Source organism: Cervus elaphus, chromosome 11 (genome assembly GCF_910594005.1).
Source record: "Cervus elaphus chromosome 11, mCerEla1.1, whole genome shotgun sequence".
Taxonomy (NCBI): Eukaryota; Metazoa; Chordata; class Mammalia; order Artiodactyla; family Cervidae; genus Cervus; species Cervus elaphus.
In genome coordinates this window covers 100902808-100924641 of record NC_057825.1, presented here as the reverse complement: position 1 = coordinate 100924641, position 21834 = coordinate 100902808, and the positions used below count along the sequence as shown (strand labels likewise).

General features: G+C 47.9%; 1 protein-coding gene across 11 annotated transcripts in view; it reads right to left on the bottom strand.

Moving 5' to 3' along the window:
- ACOXL (acyl-CoA oxidase like) overlaps window positions 1-21547 on the bottom strand; it is a 345680-nt gene extending 324133 nt beyond the window's left edge. For 9 of the 11 annotated variants that reach the window (XM_043918764.1, XM_043918767.1, XM_043918771.1 and 6 more), the window contains exon 1: window positions 21344-21547. In XM_043918764.1, coding sequence (XP_043774699.1) covers window positions 21344-21489 — 146 coding nt within the window. In that variant the 5' untranslated portion in view covers window positions 21490-21547. Of the gene's footprint in view, window positions 1-8272; window positions 8478-21343 lie in introns of those variants that run through there. The other 2 variants (XM_043918768.1, XM_043918769.1) reach the window with 2 other exon arrangements.
- Between the last annotated feature and the right edge of the window lie 287 nt (window positions 21548-21834).

Below are 21834 nucleotides of genomic sequence, written 5' to 3'. Positions count from 1 at the left end.
GCAGTGGGGAGCCATTCCCTTCTCCAGGGGATCTACCCCATCCAGGGGTGGAACCTGGGTCTCCTGCATTGCAGGTAGATTCTTTACCGCTGAGTCACCAGGGGAGCCCAAGGAATGCTCTACTGATACGTATAAATGGCATGTATTAGTCTAGAAAACATTGTTCTGGACTCTCTGGGATCTCTTGCTCCAGAGGAAGCCAGCAACCATGATGTGGACACTCAAGCAGTCCGACACAAAAGTCCACCTGGGGAGATGCTGAGGCCTCCAGCCAACTGGCCGTGTGAGTGCCCCGCCTCTGAGGTGGACCTGCCAGCCCCCTCAAACCTTTATACACCTTCAGCCCCAACCAACACCCTACACGCAACGTCATGGAAGACCCAGCTAAGAGGCTGTGAAACTCCTGACCCACAAAAACTGGCTGCTAAGTTTTGAGGTAATTTGCTATGCAGCAATAGATAGGGAATACACATGGCATCATCAAATACACTCACATACACACACACACACACACAGCTGATGGGCATAAACTAGTATCTTATATTTAAAGTATTTTAATAATATGTAATACACCAAGAACAAAGCAACAGTCATAAAAGTATAGCCTAATAAATTATCACAAAGATTACACCCACCTGTATAATCCCCAGCCAAGTCAATGGAAATCACAACACATCAGCTGACTCCCTCCTCGGTCTCTCTCTCGATCACACCCTCTCTCCTGCCCATGCTAGCTGCCCTCCTGACCTGTAATGCCATAAATTATTTTTGACCACTTTTGAATATTAAAGAAATGGGATTAGTCACGATGTAATCTCCTGTGTCTGGCTTCGCTCACTCAACATGGCTAATAAGACTCATCCTGAGTGTCTACGGTAGCTGTGGTTCACGCATTTCCATTGCTTTAGGGGATTAAATTGAATTATTATACCACAAAAAATATGCTGCGTGAACACACTGTAGATTCCATTTCTATTAAATTCTAAAACAAACAAAACCAAAACATAGCAGGAGAAAAGCAGAAGCGTGGCTATCTTTGGAGGGGAGGGCATGGGGGAACTTTCCGGGGGGACAGTGTCGTTGCTGTTCAGTCACAAAGTCGCGTCCGAGTCTTTGCGACCCCGTGGACTGCCGCACGCCAGGCTTCCCTGTCCTTCACCTCCCAGAGCTTGCTCAAACTCATGTCCATTGAGTCGGTGATGCCACCCAACCATCTCATCCTCTGTCACTCCCTTCTCCTCTTGCTCTCAGTCTTTCCCAGCATCAGGGTCTTTTCCAATGAGTCAGCTCTTTGCATCAGATGGCCAAAGTACTGGGACTTCAGCTTGATTATAATATTCTCTACTTTGACAGAGGTTTGAGTTACCTGAGTGAATGCATTTGCCAAAATTCTGAGAGTGTACCCTTAATAATTTTGTATTTCATTGTACTTTACATCAAAAGAAAAAAATGTGAGCCACCTTGACAAGGTGTACACCATGGTATGATATGATGTGATGTGATTGGTGTGATGTGATGTGATGTCATACAACAGTATCATATCAAATCATACGACATGACGAGAAGGGCACTCCCCCTCACACACTTTCCCAGAACTCATAATCTCAGCCTGAATATGGGAAAATCATCAGACAAGCCCAGAGTGAGGGACATTCAACACAATGTCTAACCAAAACTTTTCAAAAGTGTCAAGGTTATAAAATACAGGGAAAGAAAGAGGAATCATCACAGCTCAGAGGAGACCAGGGAGCTATGACAATGAAACACATAAGGTCCTGGAAGAGAAAGAGGCCACCCTGGGGAAAATGATGGAACCTAAGTAGTCTAGAATTTAGTTCACAGCAATGTACCAAGGCTGCCTTCTTCATTTTGGCAAATGTACCATGGTTCTGTAAGATGTTAACAGGGGAAACTTGGTAAGAGGGTGATGGGAACTCTCTGTATTATATCTTCAACTTTCCTATCAATTGAAAACTATTTCAAAATAAAAAGTCCATTTTAAAAAGAGACAAATATTAGGAAGAGAGGATATGAAAAAAGAAGGGATATATGTATGAAAAAAAATGCAAGTGTGAGTCGCTCAGTGGTGTCTGACTCTGCGACCCCACGGACTATAGAGCCTGCCAGGCTCTTCTGTCCCTGGGATTCTCCAGGCAAGAACACTGGAGCGGGGCTTCCCTGGTGGCCCAGTGGTAAAGAATCCACCTGCCAATGCAGGAGACATGGGCTCAGTCCCTGATCCAGGAAGACCCCACGTGCCTCGGATCAAGCTGCAGCCCCTGAGCCCCTGCACCCTAGAGTCTGCGCTTGGCGACAGAGAAGCCGCCGCAGTGAGAGGCCTGCACACAGCAACTAGAGAAAAGCCCCACAGCACCAAAGACCCAGCACAGCCATAAATACATAAACTGTGAAAAAAGAATACTGGAGCAGGTGGCCATTCCCTCCTCTGGGGGATCTTCCTGACCCAGGCATCAAACCCAGGTCTCCTGCATTGCAGGCAGGTTCTTTATCGTCTGAGCCACCAGGGAAGCCCTGGTGTATGTGTACATATGTATGTATGTGTATATACATGTATACACATATATGAGTGATTCATTTTGCTGTACAGTAGAAGCTAACAGATGGCAACCCACTCCAGTGTTCTCGCCTGGAGAATCCCGTGGATGGAGGAGCCAGGTGGGCTGCTGTCCATGGGGTCGCACAGAGTCGGACATGACTGAAGCGACTTAGCATGCATGCACGCATTGGAGAAGGAAATGGCAACCCACTCCAGTGTTCTCACCTGGAGAATCCCGTGGATGGAGGAGCCTGGTGGGCTGCTGTCCATGGGGTCGCACAGAGTCGGACACGACTGAAGTGACTTAGCAGCAGCAGCAGAAGCTAACACAACATTGTAAAGCAGCTAGACTTTAATAAAAATTAATTTTAAAATAGAATAAAAAGAGACAACAAGCAAGACAACAACACCACCAAAAAAAAGACCCTTGTGTATTAAAACACATATACACACACAAATCATCTTTAAAAAGCGGTGGTGGGTGTTTTTCTCCAACTCCAAATCAAAATCAGTTTTGGTCTAGGGGAAAGCACACCTTCAGAGACCCAATTTGAATGCTCATGACAAAGGACATCCCTGGTGCCTGGCCTCTGATCACCGTGTGTCTCCACGCAACACAGACGTTCTAGAATGAAAAACTAACAAGAACTTGAAAACCAACCCTGGTTTCCCAGCCGTGTTCTGCTCCAATAATCCACGCCTTTATCCTGGTCTCTTTGGCAATCTGCTTCTGGAGACACCTCCAGCTCAGCCCCGAACAAACTCCCTCTTCTCTCCGAAAATAGAAAGAATCAAAAATCTTGGAGAAATCAAAAGCTTTCCAGACAAGCAAAAGTTAAGAGAATTTAGCACCACCAAACCAGCTTTACAACAAATGCTGAAGGAAATTCTCTAGACAGGAAACGCAAGAGAAGGAAAAGACCTATAGAAAACAAACCCAAAACAATTAAGAAAATGGTAATAGGATCATATGTATAGATAATCACCTTAACTGTACATGGATTAAATGCACCAACCAAAAAACACAGACCGGCTGGGCAGATGAAAACATGTGCATATATGCACTTTCACTTGCCACATCACTCTGCTTGACTCCCTAAACTGTATGTAATTATTTTATATTGTTAAGTTACTCACGTTCCTGTTATGGCTTGCAATTGTAATTATATTTCATTTTTTGTCTGGCTGATAAAAATATCACTCCAACTGATATTCATCTTTCACTATTGTGGAAAAAAATCACCAAAAAAATGCTCTATCTCTGTTGAAAATCGAGGTGTACCCCACTGCGAGCACACAGGACTCCCCAGAGGCAGCCAGCACAGGGCCCATCCGCCTTCTAGCAAACATCGTGATCACAACTCGACCTCCAACCCCCAAACCTCAGCACCACCCCGCGAGCCCCACACACAGCCTGGTGAATGAGTAGACAGTGGATGAAAAAGAAACTGCTGAATCATCTTTCGGCAACTGTCAAAGGCTGAGGGCCAGGAGCCAGCAAGTGCCTGAGAAGATGCAAAGGGGGTGGTTTCTAAGTGCTGCGGTTTAATGTAGGCCGTGAAGCTCCCTCAACTGGGAAGATGTCCAAAAGGTCGTTCGAAGTTTTGCATAACATCTTATGAGAAAACCCGAATGAACTTCTGGCCAACCCAATACCTTGGCTGATGAGCAAAGTACACAGGTTGCAGGTGGGAAAAAAAGGCTATGAAGATGGAGAGGAAAGGGAAGAAGAGGAAGGAAAGTCCTTCCTTGAAGACAAAAACCTCATAGGAATTCCTGAAGTAGGCAGTCCTAGACCCCATCCTTGCATCCTGGGCCCCCACCAAGTGACCGAGGAACCGATGGAAGGGAACCTTCCCCTCCATCCTGGCTTTTCCCCTTCCTTCCTGAGCTTTTGCTAAAGCGCCTGCACCATCTCAATGCTCAAAAGAAGCCAAGCCAGTTCCCACCCTCAAAGGGCTTGGAGTCCAGCACAGAAGACAAAGCAAGAGGAAGAGGGGCCCTGCAGGAAGTTCACGTGTTATCATCAGACCTCAAGTGGCTGGATGGGTGTTCCCTCCCTGGGACGGCCTGGTGGTTTTCTGGAACAGAGAGCTTCAGGTTTAGCAGTTACCTTTACTTGGCTCCATCGGGAGGAGCCGAGAGAAGGCAGAGCAGCGAGAGCCCAGAGGTTGTGCAGGACAGGCTGAGGAGTGGGGTGTCTGTGGGCAGAGAGAGGAAGTCCTGGGGAGGGAGGGATGGAGGGAAGGGGAGGAAGGTGGGCAGGAAGGAAGCCAACGGGGAGACAGGGCTGAGGGAGCGGTGGATAGAAACAGATACAGTCCCGCAAGATGAAAATACAAGCTATCACCAGACTCGGGCACGTCTGTCATTAGGTGAAGGCACAGGCGCAGACTGCTGCAGGCTCTTCCTCCCCCACCAGGATCCTGGGGACACTGTGTCAGCCCAGCCCGAGGGCAGCTCCTGATTGGTCCAGGTCACCACTCGGATCTCTACCTCCAGGATGGTGATTGGCTGAGAAATGAGACTTGAAGCTTCAAACAAGGGGGGTTACCTTTGGGGGTGCATGTGGGAGGTGCTGATGGGAGGGGCCCCTGTTGTTGTTCAGTCGCTCAGTTGGGTCTGACTCTTTGTGACCCCGTGGACTGCAGCATGCCAGGCTTTCCTGTCCTTCACTGTCTCCCAGAGTTTGCTCAAACTCATGTCCATTGAGTCGGTGATGCCATCCAACCATCTTATCCTCTGTCATCCCCTTCTCCGGATCTCAGTCTTTCCCAGCATCAGGGTCTTTTCCAATGAGTCAGGTCTTTTCCAATGAGTTGGCTGTTTGCATCAGGTGGCCAAAGTATTGGAGCTTCAGCTTCAGCATCAGTCCTTCCAGTGAATATTCAGGGTTGATTTCCTTTAGGACTGGTTTAATTTCCTTGCTGTCCAAGGGACTCTCAAGAGTCTTCTCCAGCATCAGTCTGAAAACATCAATTCTTTGGCACTCAGCCTTCTTTTTGGCCCCTGAGAGATTAGCTAAGAAAGCAAGGAAGGGTTTGTGGCCAACAGGTCAGGGTCTTGGAGGATGCCCAGCCCCACGGTCTACAAGTATAATCAGGCCTGACTCCCTCCTAAGGTCATACTCTGACCACAGGACAGTGGTGTCTGCTGGCTTATGGGGCTCCTTGTATCCAACTACAGTGACACCTTTGGTGACTCAAAGGATGTCTCTGGAGCAACCTTGTGTGCATGTGTTTTGCATGCTCAGCTGTGTCTGACTCTGTGACCCCATGGACTACAGCCCACCAGGCTCCTCTGTCCATGGGATTTCACAGGCAAGAATACTCGAGTGGGTTGCCATTTCCTTCCCCAGGGGATCTTCCCGACCCAGGGATCCAACCTGCATCTCTTGCATTGGCAGGTGGATTCTTTACCACTGTGCCACCTGAATATTGTTGTCATTGTTCAGTCGCTAAGTTGTGTCCAACTTTTTACAACCCCATAGACTGCAGCACACCAGGCTTCCCTGTCCTTCACTATCTCCTGCAGTTTGCTCAGATTCATGTCCATTGAGTTGGCGATGCTATCCAAAGATCTCATCCTCTGCCGCCTTTTTCTCCTTTTGCCTTCAATCTTTCCCAGCATCAGGGTCTTTTTCTGAACATTACTGTACACAAACTCACAGTAGAAGATCTAGAGGGAAAATCCATCATTTTCAACAATAGATCCATTCACCGAGTGTGTAGGAGGCAACCTTAGCGAGTTAAACATGCACAGGAGCCAGGGTCCCCTGCTGGACCCTGAGAGCTACCTGTTCACCTACCTGTCCATTTACAGGTAAATGGCAACTTGGAAAATGGCCATGGAGATTCCCTCAGGGGCCAATGATCCCCTGGACTTCAGGGCCCGGGATCCCCAAAGGGCCAAGTGGAGATCAACACTCGGCCATGGCTGCCAGGAGGGGGTGGGGGGAGATCCTGGGATTTAGGGTCTCCCGTGATGTCTAAGTTCTCACAATAAGCCCACGTGTGAATATTCAGTCACTCAGGCATGTCTAATTCTTTGTGAGCCCATGAACTGTAGCCCATTAGGCTCCTCTATCCATGGAATCCTCCAGGTAAGAATACTGGTGTGGGTTGCCATTTCCTTCTCCAGGGCATCTTCCTGACCAGCCATGGATTGAACCTGCATCTCCTATGTCTCCTGCATTGGCAGGGAAATTCTTTACCACTGTGCTACCTGGGAAGCCCCACAATAAGCCAGTAAGGGAAGTCGCTCAGTCATGTCCGACTCTTTGCGACCCCATGGACTATAGCCCAGCAGGCTCCTCCATCCATGGGATTTTCCAGGCAAGAGTACTGGAGTGGGTTGCCATTTCCTTCTCCAGGGGATCTTCCCGACCCAGGGATCGAACCCAGGTCTCCTGCATTGCAGGCAGACGCTTTCCAGTCTGAGCCACCAGGGAAGCCCCACAATAAGCCAGTAGATAGTGTCAAAAGAAACAGAGGTTTGCACGTGGTCCATAGAGCTGTTGCTGTGAAGAGAAGGGTGAGTAATCATTAATCAGCAATGCCACAGTCAGGATCCCCCTTGTCACAGTCACAGCTATGTAAGAATCAGTCTCTGCTCCTGGAATCAACCCACCAGCAAAGCATTACTCATGGAGGGAGAACCGAGTACCGATGTTGTCACTTGGACATCATTGTAAAGCAGGGGATGGACAGAAGGGAACTTAGAAAGACAAGGGATGCTATTGAAACTCAGTGCAACAAGGTAAATAAGAATAAAAACATATCCACACCGACAAGCAATCACAGGAGGGAGAGAAGGGGGCAGAGGATTGTGGGAGAAGAACAGCATCAGTGCTGAGATCTCTAGACACAGTCAGAATGACCTCAGTTAGAAAACAGGTCTGCTTCCCTCCAAAGTCGCAGCCCCTCCGAGGCAGCAAACAATGAGTACCCATGACCCTAGCCTCTCTACATAGACATTGGTTTCTTTCATGCAAAACACTCTTTTGGAATCAGTCAGCAAGTCTCTGCCCAGAAAAGCCGAGGTATTGCCCAACTTCAGATCCAATTCACGGCCAGAGGAATATGGAAGGAACTTAACAGGCAGCACTAAATGCCCTATTCAAGGCGAGAATGCCTGACCTGGCTTCCCAGGCGCCCTTCCCAGCCATCCTGCACTCCCTGCAGTGACCCAGGAGCTCAGGAGGAAGCCGAGGAGGGCTGCCCAGCGCCATCTGCCCCATGCGGGCTTTTCCTTTCCTGGCCACATCACCCCACTCTGTCTTTAGCAGGCTCCCACTCCCACCCCTACCCACGTGGTTCTGCTGGGTGACCCAGCCCAGTGGCATGTTAAGAAAAGGCAACAGCAGTGGCCAGACAGGCCAGTGAGGGGGGCCTGGATCAGGCCAGAAGCTAAGAAGAGTCCCTCTCTTCCAGCCTGGCTGCTGAGTGGCAGGACACGCACCCAAAGCACCAAAGGCCACAAGGCAGCTGGAGTTCATCTGGACGTGAGGCAAGCAGAGCCGAGGACTCCTGCCAGCGTCACCCAGCTCCTGCCTTTCAGCCTCTGCACCCGAAACCAAGATAAGCTGTGTTTTTCTGTCTCTGCAACTGAAACTAAAGTGAAATAAAAGCAAACTAATTGGGGTGCTTTTGGTTAAGAACCACAAGTTTGGTTGAAACCCAACTCACAGTGGCCTGAACCATAAAGGGGACTTACTGCTTCATGGAACGGGGGATGAGGAACACAGTGCAGGCTTCAGGGCATGTTTGACTCTGCAGCTTACTCACGGTATCAGAATGTGGAGTCTCTCCACTTTGCCGCTCTGAGTCATTTCCTCTTAGGGCTGGCTTCCCTGGTGGTCACATTCAGACTCCACTCTATCCAAAATGAGAGGGTCTGCCTATGCAACAGATCTCTCAAATAAGCAAGGAAGTATCTTTTCCTGGACCCGTCAGAAACCTCCCTTCCTATTTCATTGGCTGAAATCAGATCATGTGACTATTCCTGTACCAACTTGAGGAGTAACACTGTGGCAAATAAGGAAGGACACCCCTGGTGCCTCAGACAGGTAAAGAATCTGCCTGCAACACTGAAGACCTTGATCCCTGGGTCGGGAAGATCCCCTGGAGACGGGCATGGCAACTGACTCCAGTATTCTTGCCTGCAGAATTCCATGGACAGAGGAGCCCAGTGGGCTACAGTCCACGGGGTCACAAAGAGTCTGACACAACTGAGCAAGCAATACAAACGAGGAAGCAAAAACCGATTTCTTCATGATCTTCTCTAAGGAAGTTTCTCACGTTAAATTAATAAATGGAACTTATTGACTGTAATTCAAATCCTGCAGACCCCACCTCTATACTATCTCTCTCCTCTCCTCTCTAAAGAAAAGGAAGATAGGACCATGCCCGTTTAAGGATTTTTTCTTTATGTGAGCCATTTTAAAGTCTTTATTGAATCTGTCACAATATTGCTTCTGTTTTATGTTTTGGTTTTTTGGACACAAGACATGTGGGATCTTGGCTCCCTGACCAGGGATCAAACCTGCACCCCTGCATTAGAAGGTGAGGTCTTAACCCCTGGACCACAGGGAAGACCCAAACTGTACCCTTTATAGGGCTTCCCTGGTGGCTCAGACGGTCAAGAATCTGCCTGCAATGTGGGAGACCTGGGTTCAATCCCTGGGTTGGGGAGATCCCCTGGAGGAGGGCATGGCAACCCACTCCAGTATTCTTGCCTGGAGGATCCCCTGGACAGAGGAGCCTGGCGGGCTGCAGTCCCTGGGGTCGCAGAGTCGGACAGGACTGAGTGAGCAAGCACAGAGCATGCCCTTTATAAACTTCATCATCACCTTTGCGTGTCAGATGAACAACCAAACATAAGCAGCACGTAACCCACTGCACTCCTTGCGTAGAGCCCTGTGAGGCGGAGGCGGGACCACTGAACCTCCTGACCTTTCACTGGCACGAGTTTTAGTGCCTTTCTCTAGATCTCGCTTTCTCTCAGTCTCTCCTGGTCACTGCCTGTCTTGCTTTCTGCCAGCATTCTGAGGAGGCGCTCTTGGTTCTTAACAGTTCATTTTTTTTTTCTTCCAACTGTTGGTCCAACCAGAAAACAATTCTGCCTTTTACAACCATAACTGGGAGGCAACACAGTCTGAATCACCATCTTAAAACTATGATAAACACCTTCACCCAGTCAGAAAACCAGCACAATGACAGGAACCGAAAACCACACCCATGTGTTCCCCTCCCATCGCTCAGCCCTCGCTGGCTGACCCTTTTAAATCTTGGTTTAGCATCCCTTTACTTTCACTTTATAGACTTCCTCACCTATCCAGGTATGTCCGAAGAGTGTGTGCTCAGTTGCTAAGCTGTGTCTGACTCTCTGTGACCCCGGGACTGCAGCCCGCCGGGTTCCCCTGCCCCTGGGATTTTCCAGGCCAGGGTACTGGAGGCGGTTGTTGTCTCCTCCTGCAGTGGTCTAAAGAGCACATTGTTAGCACAATTTATGCTAGCTTTATTTTAAAAAGCGGGGTGGGAATCAGCACTCCAACGTTCATTGTAGCACTGTTCACAGCAGCCTAGACACCAAAGCAACCAAAGTGTCCATCAACAGATGAACAGATAAGAAGATGTGGTGCATACACATATGGATACATATGGATGGACTTGGAAATTATCATACTAAGGGAAGTGAGTCAAAAAGAGAAAGACAAATATCATGGGATATCACTTATTTGTGAAATCTAAAAAAAAAAAAACACAAATTAACTTATTTACAAAACAAAGACAGACTCACAGATACAGAAAACAAATTTATGGTGCCAAAGAAGAAAAGGGATAGGGAAAGGATAAATTAGACATTTGGGATTAGCAGATACAAACTACCATATACAAAATACATGAACAGCAAGGTGCTACTATACAGCACAGGGAACTATATTCAATCTCTTGTAATAAACCGTTATGAAAAAGAATATATATATATATTACTTTGCTGCACACCAGTAACGAACACAACACTGCCAATCAACTCTACTTCAATAAGAAAAAAAACCCTCGTCTTTGGCAAGTTTGACACAATCTTACTGTCCATTCTCTCTATACTGTGCCGTCTATCGGTCACAGGTTTGTCCCTTTAAACAACATCCCTCTTGTTCCTCCTCCTACCAGTCCCTGGTAGCCATAATTCTATTCTGTTTTTATGAGTTCACAGCTTTTTAAAATTTCATGCAGAAGAGGAGCTTAGTTTTCTAATCAGCCTAAAGTCACATGTGGAGACCAGCTCACCGACCATCCTTTCAGGCACCCGGGCTCACCACCTGTCCTTCATTTTCTATACACCCATCCTCAGGGACTAACCCTGATCAAAACAAAACACTAATGCTAGCCTGCCCTGGAAAGGAAGGTTCTCTCTGATTAAGAAAGTCTGGGCCCAAGAACCCTGCTTGTTTACAAACCAGTATTTACTCATATTGCTCACTTCACTCCTATTCTGAACAAACACCCAAGGATGACTAGACATTTAACAAAATCCTCAAACACGAAAAACAGAGGTCAAAGTACAAAGGGGGGAAAAAAGGAACTCAAAAACAGAAACAAGGCAGAAAATAGGAAAAAACACCTCAAAACTTACCATCAAGTATCCCCAGGAAACAAGAGACTTGGCAACCAGAAAACAAGAACAGATGCTACAGAAAAGGAACAAGGAGCTCGGAGAAGCTGAGAATTACGGGAGTGGTCATTTAAAATGACTCAAGAGAAGCTGGAAGACAAAGTTGAGAAAGTCTGCCAGGAAAAAAAAAATGAAAAGGTAAAGAGATGAAGAACAAGAAGAAAAGATTAGGAAACTAGAAGACAAGCCCCGGAGGTTTGACATCTGAATCAGAGTTCAGATGAGAGAGCAGTGCAAATAGTTGAAGAACACTAGCTTCCAGATTAAAAGAGCCCCTGGCATGCCCCCAGCAATGAAAGAGAAAGAGACCAGCATCGAGTCACAACACAGTAAAATTCCATAAAGCCAGTGCTAAAAACAAAGTCCTAGACACTTCCAGGCGGGAGGAAGAAAATCAAGTCATACCTTTACATGCTAAAATGCCACAGTGCAGAAGGCGTCAGGTTCTTTAAGAACAATGTTGCATATTTAAAGGCATGATGCCTTCACAATCCTGGGGGAAATTTTATTCCCAGTCTAGAATTCTACACCTACACGATTATTCAGCCAATTTTGAGAGTAAATATTTTCAGATGTGATGACCTCAGAAAGTTAATCTTCTGTTATCATTTCTCAAGAAGCTATTACATGAGACACTGTCCTGGTTCTCTACGGCTATGGTAATAATGTATCCCAAAACTTAGTGGCTTAAAACAACAATTCAGTATCACTCTACCTCCTACTCTTTCCGCCAGGAACTTGGACACACAGGATCAAGTGTTAATAGAGATGGCACGTGTGCTCCTCACAGGTCTGGGGTCCCAGCTTAGATGATCTGAACAGCTGGGGGCTGGAGCAGTCAGGAATGGCCAGCATCTCTCTACGGGGCATCTCTTCAAGGACCAGCTTGGGCTTCCTCACAGCATGGCAGCCACAGGCTAGTACAGAACTTTCCACACGGAAGCCAGGGCCTCGGGAGACAGAAGCAGAAGGTACTGCTCAGTCACTCAGCCCTGAGCCCAGACACTGGCACCCCATCACTCCAACCATATCCGTGGGTCAAAGCAGTCCCAGGGGACACAAAAGCACCCCTCTCCACGGGAGTGCCGTTAATCTGTGGCCGCCTCTAATCCTCCACAAAGAGCAACCGAGAAAGAGCAAGCCTGGGAAGACAGAGACTGGACTATAGAGGAGAGGCAGAGGAAAGCCCCCAGGGGACGGGAAGACGATGGTAAAGCCAGTCCAGACTGAAGCCCCAGAGGGAGACCTCCTGGATGGGCCAACAAGGAGGGAAGGGAACGGCAGATGCGTGGCGGCTTTGGTCACACCGTTGTTTTGTTCTTGTTTAGTTGCTCAGCCCTGTCCAGCTCTTTGCGACCCCATAGACTGTAGCTCACCAGACTCCTTTGTCAGTGGGTGTCTCCAGGCAAGAATACTGGGGTGGGTTGCCATTTCTTTCTCCAAGGGGATCGTCCCACCCCACGGATGGAGCCTGCATCTCCTGCAAGTCTCCTGCACTGCAGACAGCTTCTTTACCACTCAGCCACCAGGGAAGCCCTTGACCAAACTGAGAGGACTGTAACTCTTTTGTCTAGAAGTGCGCAGGCCCGTGAATGACAATTTTATACAAAACTAAGCAAATGAATAAAGGTAGAAATTGTTATCCCAAGAGATCACCAAAAGTTGTCAAAGAAAGGAAATGAAATATGTTATGCCATGGGGCATGGCAGGGAATAACACATGTAGTCACAGCAGTGTGAACCCTGGATAGCAATTTAAGTAAAAATGGGGATGCACTGATTTGTGGGAATAAGGAAATAACATGTGCAGTCATGGGAATCTTCATTTTCTATACTACTAAGTCACTACATGGGCTTCCCTGCCAGCTCAGACAGTGAAGACTCTGCCTGCAGTGCAGGGGACCGGGTTTAATCCCTGGGTCAGGAAGATCCCCTGGAGAAGAGAACCCACTCCAGTATTCTTGCCTGGGAAATCCCATGGACAGAGGAGTCTGATGGGCTACAGTCCTTGGGCTTGCAAAGAGTCAGACATGACTGAGTGACTCACACACACACACACACACACATACACACAAGTCACTATGTAATCAAGAAGCAGCTCTGTTTATGAATGTTTTAAAGGAAAATAGAAGTAAATGTCATAAGAATCCCCTGAAAGACTTGAAAGTGTTTGCCAATGAGAAAAGGGAATGAGGGCTGAAGGGGATGGAATATGGGCAGATATTTTTCACTCCAAACTTCATAGTGTCTTTGTTGTATTAGGTGGGTTCATATATTGTATTATGAAAATAAAAATAAATTTTAAAAGAGAAAGCTGTAGAACTCATAGTATGATTCTGTTTATCCAAGAAAATGTTCACATGTATATGCGAACTCACAGGAAAATAGGAAAAGTAGGAAAAAAAACAAACGCTACAACACACTAAAGTGGCTGGAGGACCAAATGCCCATCAACATATGAATGGACAAACAAAACGTGATGCATCCATCTAATGAAGTGTCGCTGTTGTTGTTCAGCTGCTCAGTCGTGTCCGACTCTGCAACCCCACAGACTGCAGCACGCCAGGCTTCCCTGTCCCTCACTGTCTCCCTGAGTTTGCTCAAACTCACGTCCATCGAGTCAGTAATGCCATCCAACCATCTCATCCCCTGTAGCCCCCTTCTCCTCTTGCCCTCAGTCTTTCCCAGTGCAAAGAAAGAGAGGACAACAACAGAATGGGAATGACTAGAGATCTCCTCAAAAATACTGAAGATGCCAAGGGAGCATTTCATGCAAAGATGGGCACAGGAAAGGATGATGGAGTGTCAAGTTCAGTCGCTCAGTCATGTCCCACTCTCTGCGACCCCTTGGATCACAGCACGCCAGGCCTCCCTGTCCATCACCAATGCCCGGAGTCCATCAAGTCAGTGATGCCATTCAGCCATCTCATCCTCTGTCGTCCCCTTCTCCTCCTGCCCTCAATGTTTCCCAGCATCAGGGTCTTTTCCAATTAGCTCTTCACATCGGGTGGCCAAAGTACTGGAGTTTCAGCTTCAGCATCAGTCCTTCCAATGAACACCCAGGACTGATCTCCTTTAGGATGGACTGGTTGGATCTCCTTGCAGTCCGAGGGACTCTCAAGAGTCTTCTCCAACACCACAGTTCAAAAGCATCAATTCTTCGGCACTCAGCTTTCTTTATAGTCCAACTCTCACATCCATACATGACCACTGGAAAAACCATAGCCTTGACTAGATGGACCTTTATTGGCAAAGTAATGTCTCTGCTTTTTAATATGCTGTCCAAATTGGTCTTAACTTTCCTTCCAAGGAATAAAGTGAAAGTGAAAGTGAAGTCGCTGAGTCTTGTCCCACTCTTTGCGACCCCATGGACTGTAGCCTACCAGGCTCCTCCGTCCATGGGATTTTCCAGGCAATAATACTGGAGTGAGTTGCCATTTCCTTCTCCAGGGGATCTTCCCTACCCAGGGATTGAAACCAGGTCTCCCGCATTGTAGGCAGACACTTTACTGTCTGAACCACCAAAGTCCAAGGAGTAAGCGTCTTTTAATTTCATGGCTGCAGTCACCATCTGCAGTGATTTTGGAGCCCAGAAAAATAAAGTCAGCCACTGTTTCCCCATCTATTTCCCATGAGGTGATGGGACCAGATGCCATGATCTTAGTTTTTTAAATGTTGAGTTTTAAGCCAACTTTTTCACTCTCCTCTTTCACTTTCCTCAAGAAGCTCTTTAGTTCTTCTTCACTTTCTGCCATAAGGGTGGTGTTATCTGCATATCTGAGGTTGTTGATATTTCTCCCGGCAATCTTGATTCCAGCTTGTGCTTCCTCCAGCCCAGCGTTTCTCATGATGTACTCTGCATATAAGTTAAATAAGCAGGATGGCAATATACAGCCTTGGTGTACTCCTTTTCCTATTTGGAACCAGTCTGTTGTTCCATGTCCAGTTTTAATTGTTGCTTCTTGACCTGCACACAGGTTTCTCAAAAGGCAGATCAGGTGGTCTGGTATTCCCATCTCTTTCAGAATGTTCCACAGTTTATTGTGATTCACACAGTCAAAGGCTTTGGCATAGTCAATAAAGCTGAAATAGACACTTTTCTGGAACTGTCTTGCTTTTTGGATGATCCAGGTTTTTATTATACAGCCTTAAAAAGGAGATTCTGTCACCTGTTGCAACATGAAGGAAACTTCAGGACATTCTGCTAAGTGAAAAAAGCCAGACACAAAAAGACAAAAATGTATGACATAACCAGAGTAGTTCAAATTAATAGAGACAGAAAATAGAATGGTGGTTGCCAGCGGCTGTGGGGAGGAAGGAAGAGGGAATCAGTGTTTAATGGGTACAGTTTCAGACTGCGAGGGTGCCAGAGCTCTGGGGATGGATGGTGGCAACGGCCGCGCAGCACCGTGGATGCACTTAATGCCACTATACACTCAGCTCTAGTGAGGCAGGCGAGCCTGGAGCCTCTGACACAAAGGGAAGTCAGAAAGAGAAAAACAAAGTTGTATATTAACACACACATGTGGAGTCTAGAAGAACGGTACTGATGAACCTATTTGCAGGCAGGGCAGCAATAGAGACACGGATACAGAGAAGAAACGCTGGACACAGTAGGGGGAAGGAGAGGGTGGAGCAAATCCAGGGAGTAGCGCTGATATAGACACTGCCGTGTGTAAAACGATAGCGAGTGGGAAGCTGCTGTAAGCACAGGGCGCTCGGCTGGATGCCCCGTGATTCCCGTGGGGTGGGGGGGAGGTTCAGGAGTGGGGGGACATGTGTGTACGTATGGCTGATCCGCATTGCTGTATGGCAGAAGCCAGAGGAATACTGTAGAGCAATCATCTTCCAATCAAAATAAATGAATTTTTAAAATTTAAAAGCAAAAAAGGTTAAAATGGTCAATTTTATTTTCTGTTTATTTCACCACAATAAAAATAAGTGGCTGGCTGCTGCTGCTGCTGCTAAGTCGCTTCAGTCGTGTCTGACTCTGTGCAGCCCACCAGGCTCCCCCGTCCCTGGGATTCTCCAGGCAAGAACACTGGAGTGGGTTGCCATGTCCTTCTCCAATGCATGAAAGTGAAGAGTGAAAGTGAAGACGCTCAGTCGTGTCCGACTCTCCGCGACCCCATGGACTGCGGCTCACCAGGCTCCCCCGTCCCTGGGGTTCTCCAGGTAAGAACACTGGAGTGGGTTGCCATTTCCTTCTCCAATGCATGAAAGTGAAAAGTGAAAGTGAAGTCACTCAGCCGTGTCTGACTCTTCGAGACCCCATGGACTGCAGCCCACCAGGCTCCTCTGCCCATGGGATTTTCCAGGCAAGAGCACTGGAGTGGGGTGCCATTGCCTTCTCCAAAGTGGCTGGCTACTATATATAAAATAGATAACTAATAAGGACCTTCTGTGTAGCACAGAGAACCCTATTCAATACTCTGTAATGACCTATATGAGGAAAGAAGCTAAAACAAAGAGTTGATATATGTACAACTGATTCACTTTGCTGTACAACGGAAACTAACACAACCTTCCAAATCAACTCTACTCCAATAAAAATTTAAATAAATACACAAATTGTACACTTCAAAAAATAATAATAATAAGTGGCTGGGGACTTCCCTTGTGGTCCAGTAGTTGAGAATCCATCTGCTGATGCAGGGGACACAGGTTCTATCCCCAGACCAAGATGATGCCACATGCCACAGAGCAACAAAGCCCGAGCACCACAACTACCGAAGCTCGTGTGCCTAGAACCTGTACTCTGCAACAAGAGAAGCCACCGCAATGAGAAGCTCACACGCCAAAATGAAGCGTAGCCCCTGCTCATGGCAACTAGAGAAAGCCCACATGCAGCAAGGAAGACCCAGCACTGCCAAAAATCAATAAATAGTAGTTTAAAAAAATTAGCGGTTGGGGGAGGGGACAGTTTGGGAAACTTTCAGGTTTTCCATATTATCTGACTCTCTGCAATGAGAAGGTCTTCACCATATGCTTGAGTGCATAAATAAGGCTGGGGGGAAAACCAAATCTCTGCAAAGGTTAGAAGAGAAATGTGCATTGCTCCAGGGAAGGAAAGAAAAGGCAGTGAAGAAAAAGAAGGGGGACAGGGAAGCAGCCAGGCTCAACACAGCCAGGCCAGGGAGGGGAGCCCTGAGAACAGATAGTGGGGAGGTCCTGTGAGTCTAGAAACTTCTAATGAGGCCTGTGAGCCTTATAGGGCTTCCCTGGTGGCGCTAGTGGTAAAGAACTCACCTGTCAATGCAGGAGACATAAGAGAGGAGGGTTCAATAGCTGGGTTGGGAGGATCCCCTGAAGGAGGGCATGGCAACCCACTCCAGTATTCTTGCCTCAAGAATCCCATGGACGGAGGAGCCTGGTGGGCTTATGGGGTTGCAAAGAGTTGGACAGGACTGAAATGACAGCACAGAAGCCCTAAATGTGCACTCCCCAGCCTGGCCCCCAGGAGAGAGCCCCGATTTGCCAAGAAACAAACTCAAAAATGTTTGAAAAGCTTATCACATTTCAGATGGTGCTCTTTTTTCTTTAGGTTTTTTTTTTTTTTTTTTTTGATGGGGACCATTTTAAAAGCCTTTATTGACTTTATTACATGATTGCTTCTGTATTCTGTTTTGGTTTTTGGCCACGAGGCATGTGGAATCTTAGCTCCCTGACTAGGGAAAGAGCCTGCACCCCTGCATTGGAAGGTGAGGTCTTAACCCCTGCACCACCAGGGAAGTCCCTGAATGTTGTTTTTAAATATTCCCTGCAACCTCAGGAAGGAGCCTCTAGTGGCCCAGAATCCACTGCTGCCCCAGCCAAGGGCATACTGTCCTATGGACCTCGGGGCAGGTGGGACCCTTACACATGGGGACATTCCCAGAGCCAGGGGGACCCGCCATCAGAGTGAGGACAGGGAGGACTCAGCCTGGCAGACTGGTCTTGGGGAGAGAGGGGGGAAGCTGGGCTGCACCCACACCACATCTGGCGCAGTACCCCAGAGGATGAATCCCTGCACAGAGGAGGGCAGTGGTGACGTGCTCAGAAAACTGCAAAACCAGGATTTGGGTTTTTTGGGGAAGCAAACTGTTTCCTGGGCTCTAATGTCCTGGGAGTGCCTGACACTGCACAAACTTCCTGCTGTACACACAGCACTCGCATGCGTGAACCCCGCCCCCTCTAACATCTACTTGAATTTCAAGGGCCTGCAGACAGAGGACTGGCTACAGGAGGCCTCATATTGCATCTGTGAATCCATGTCTGGTGTTAGTCAGTCAGCCGTGTCCGACTCTTTGCCACTCCGTGGACTGTGCAGCCCGCCAGGCTCCTCTGTCCATGGGATTCTCCAGGCAAGAATACTGGAGTGGGTTGCCATGCCCTCCTCCAGGGGATCTTTCCGACCCAGGGATCGAACCTGGGTCTCCTGCATCACAGGCAGATTCTTTACCATCTGAGCCACCAGCGAGTTTTATTTCTGGCCTCTCATGGACCCTTTTACTGTGGCAGAAGGTTAAAAACATCAAGAAGTCAGGTCACTGTCTTGGAACACAGGATAAGATCAAATCTGACAGTACAAGGTGAACTTTCAAGCAGATACTAGGATCTTTAATCACTGGGGGCAAAAAAAAACAGTATGAAATTTAAGCTCTTATTACAACTCTGAAATTATGAAGTCAATAACCAAGAACTGTAGAGAATGGAAAAGTGTTTGTTAGAGTAATGGGGTTTGGATCTTTTTCCCCCACTTTTTTTTTTTAGGTATCATACCACAGCCAGCATTAATGGAAAGCCACTCAACAGTTTCTCATTTAAGCCAGCAGCACAGATGTTATCTCCTTTCTGCAGATGGAAGCTCAGGAAGGTAAAATCTCACTTGATGACAATCACACAAGTAATATGCTGCTGGTTGGCTTTCCAACTCCGGCCTGCCTTTCCCTCTGTCCCAAAGCAGACTGCACAGTTCACAGCAAAGAATCTTCTATTTGGCCAAATCAGTGGTTTAGATGCTAGCATTCTTTCACATCACTTAAACTGCAGTAATCTAAGTAAGAAAAGACAAAGAGATGACAGCCCAGGAACTAAACTGAAAAGACACAGGAAGACAGGAAAAGGGACGTAAGGGCAGTGGTCCCCAACCTTTTGGGCACCAGGCACTGATTTCATGGAGGGTAATTTTTCCATACACCAAGGAGGGGGGATGGTTTTGAGATGATTTAAAGGCATTACATTTACTGTGCACTTTATCTCTATTATTAGTACATCAGCTCCACCTCAGATCATCAGGCATCAGATCCCGGAGGTTGGGGACCCCTGTATAAAGGGATGGGACAGTATCACTTAAAGCAGCAGGACCTCCTTGCCCTCTTAAAAATCCCTGAGGCCTCCACACAAGAACCTGCACATGGATGTTTACAGTAGCTTCACGCATAACTTCCAAAGCCTGGAAGCATCCAAGGTGGACTTCAGTAGGTGAATGGATAAATAAACTGGCTCATCCAGACAACAGAGCAGCATTCAGCACGAAGAAGAAATGAGCTCTTGGGCCAGGAAAAGACATGGAGAAAGCTTAAAGATGTATTACTAAGTGAAATAAGGCAATCTAAAAAGGCTACATACTGTATGATCCCAACTATATGATCCTAAAAAGGCAAAACTATGGAAACAGTGAAAAGATCAGTGGTTGCCAGGGGTGTGTGGTGAGGAGAGAAAAACCAAGTGCTGACAATTTTTAGGGCAGTGAAAATACTCTGAATGACGCTGTAATGATGGGAGCTGTGCTGCGCTCAGTCGTGTCTGACTCTTTTGCAACCCCATGGACTGTAGCCCACCAGGTTCCTCTGTCCGTGGGATTCTCCAGTCAAGAATACTGGAGTGGGGTGCCATTTCCTCCTCCAGGGGACCTTCCCAATCCAGGGATCGAACCCACGTCTTCTGCATTGGCAGGTGGATTCTTTACTACTGAGCCACCTGGGAAGCCCCCATAATGATGGGTATGTGTCATTAAACATTTGTCCAGATCCACAGAATGTACACCACCAAGAGTGAACTCTAACATAACTGTGGTCTCTGAGTGACTATGATGTACCCACGTAGATTCATCTTTGGCTAAAAAAAAGTCCATTCTGGTGAGTGATGTTGATAATGGAAGAGGTTATGCCTGTGTGGGGACAGGAGGTATTAATATATCGGAAATTTCTGTATCTTCCTCTCAATTTTGCTATAAACCTAACACTGCTCTTTAAAATTGTCTTTTAAAAAATTATTGGGGTCTGCAAATATCTATGGGTATTTATCATATTAGAAATTATAAAAGAAAAAATGTTTAAATATTTATTAAATCATTTGAATGTAACAATAATAAGCTCATTAAATATTTACAAAAGAACTACACTTTTATTTAGAAAAGTGGCATTGCCCTGCATCTTTACAAGTCTTGCTAATGTCTGCCTTGAAATAACTGGATGCTACTCTCTGCTTCCGCAGATATGTTGGGAAATTATACATCCTATAGTCTCTGGGAACTACCACTGTACCTTCGTGAGAAAATGAAAATGAAAAGGTCAGTAACTGCTTCATGTTATCACTAAAATAATTTCTAACTTGTGAAGCTCCTGGAAAAGTCTTGGGTACCACCAGGAGTCCCTGGAGCATGCTTTGAGAAGATAAAACAAAGAAGACAGTGTGAGAGGGGGAAGGACAAGGCCGGGAGACACGGGCACCCCCACCATCTCACACCCGTCACCTCCCCTGAGCCCCGCGCCCCCACCAGTTACCCCCAGTGCAGAAACCACCGCTGCCTCCCCAAGGGTGACACCCAAAGGCGGGGACTCAAGAAACAGGTTAGGAAACAGGTTTAGAAGCTGCCACTCTGGGCCGACCATCCCGTCCGCCGCTGCGGGGCGCACCCGTTCGTCCCTACTCTCCGTGTAGCAGGGAGCGCGGTAGGCAGAGGACACCTTCTGAGGGCCACGAAGTCGCCGGCTCTGCTGCGTCCACAGGACTGGGGCGGGCAGCCCATCTTCTGTCAGCTCGGGAGGGACCTGTGTTCGGACGCAGCACACAGACCCCAGCTCGCCCTTCCCCGGGGTGCACCGCGCGTACCCTCGGGGACACGTACCTGGGCCGGAAGAGCGGACAGCCGCCCAGGAGCCCGCGCAGCTCGTTTTTGAGGCTCCAGAACTCGCCGTCCAGGTAACGGTGCAAGGATGAGTCCCCGAGCCCCAGGTCCGCCGGCTCCATCGCGCTGGCGGGCCTCTGGCGCATCTGTGGGGCCGCTGCCCGCGCGCCTCCTCCCGCACGCTGGCCGGAGCGCACGCCCTCTCCTCCCCACGCCGCCGGCCAGTCTCCTCCCTCCTCCGCCGCTTGCCCCTCCCTCCCGCGCGCTGGCCTGGGCACCCAGTGAAGCGAGAAAGGTCCGGGAGTCTGGGCCCTTACAATGGTCTCCCCTCCCCGCCTTGCCCCGGGGCTTGGGTTCCTGCTGCCTGGGCCCTCAGCTCAGCTGTCTCTCCAGCCGGTGGCCCACGAGAACCCTAGTATCAGAACCCTAGAGGGGAGGTTGGTCTGTAGACACCCGGGCCTGGCTGCTCAGAGCTGAGGCATCTTACAGAG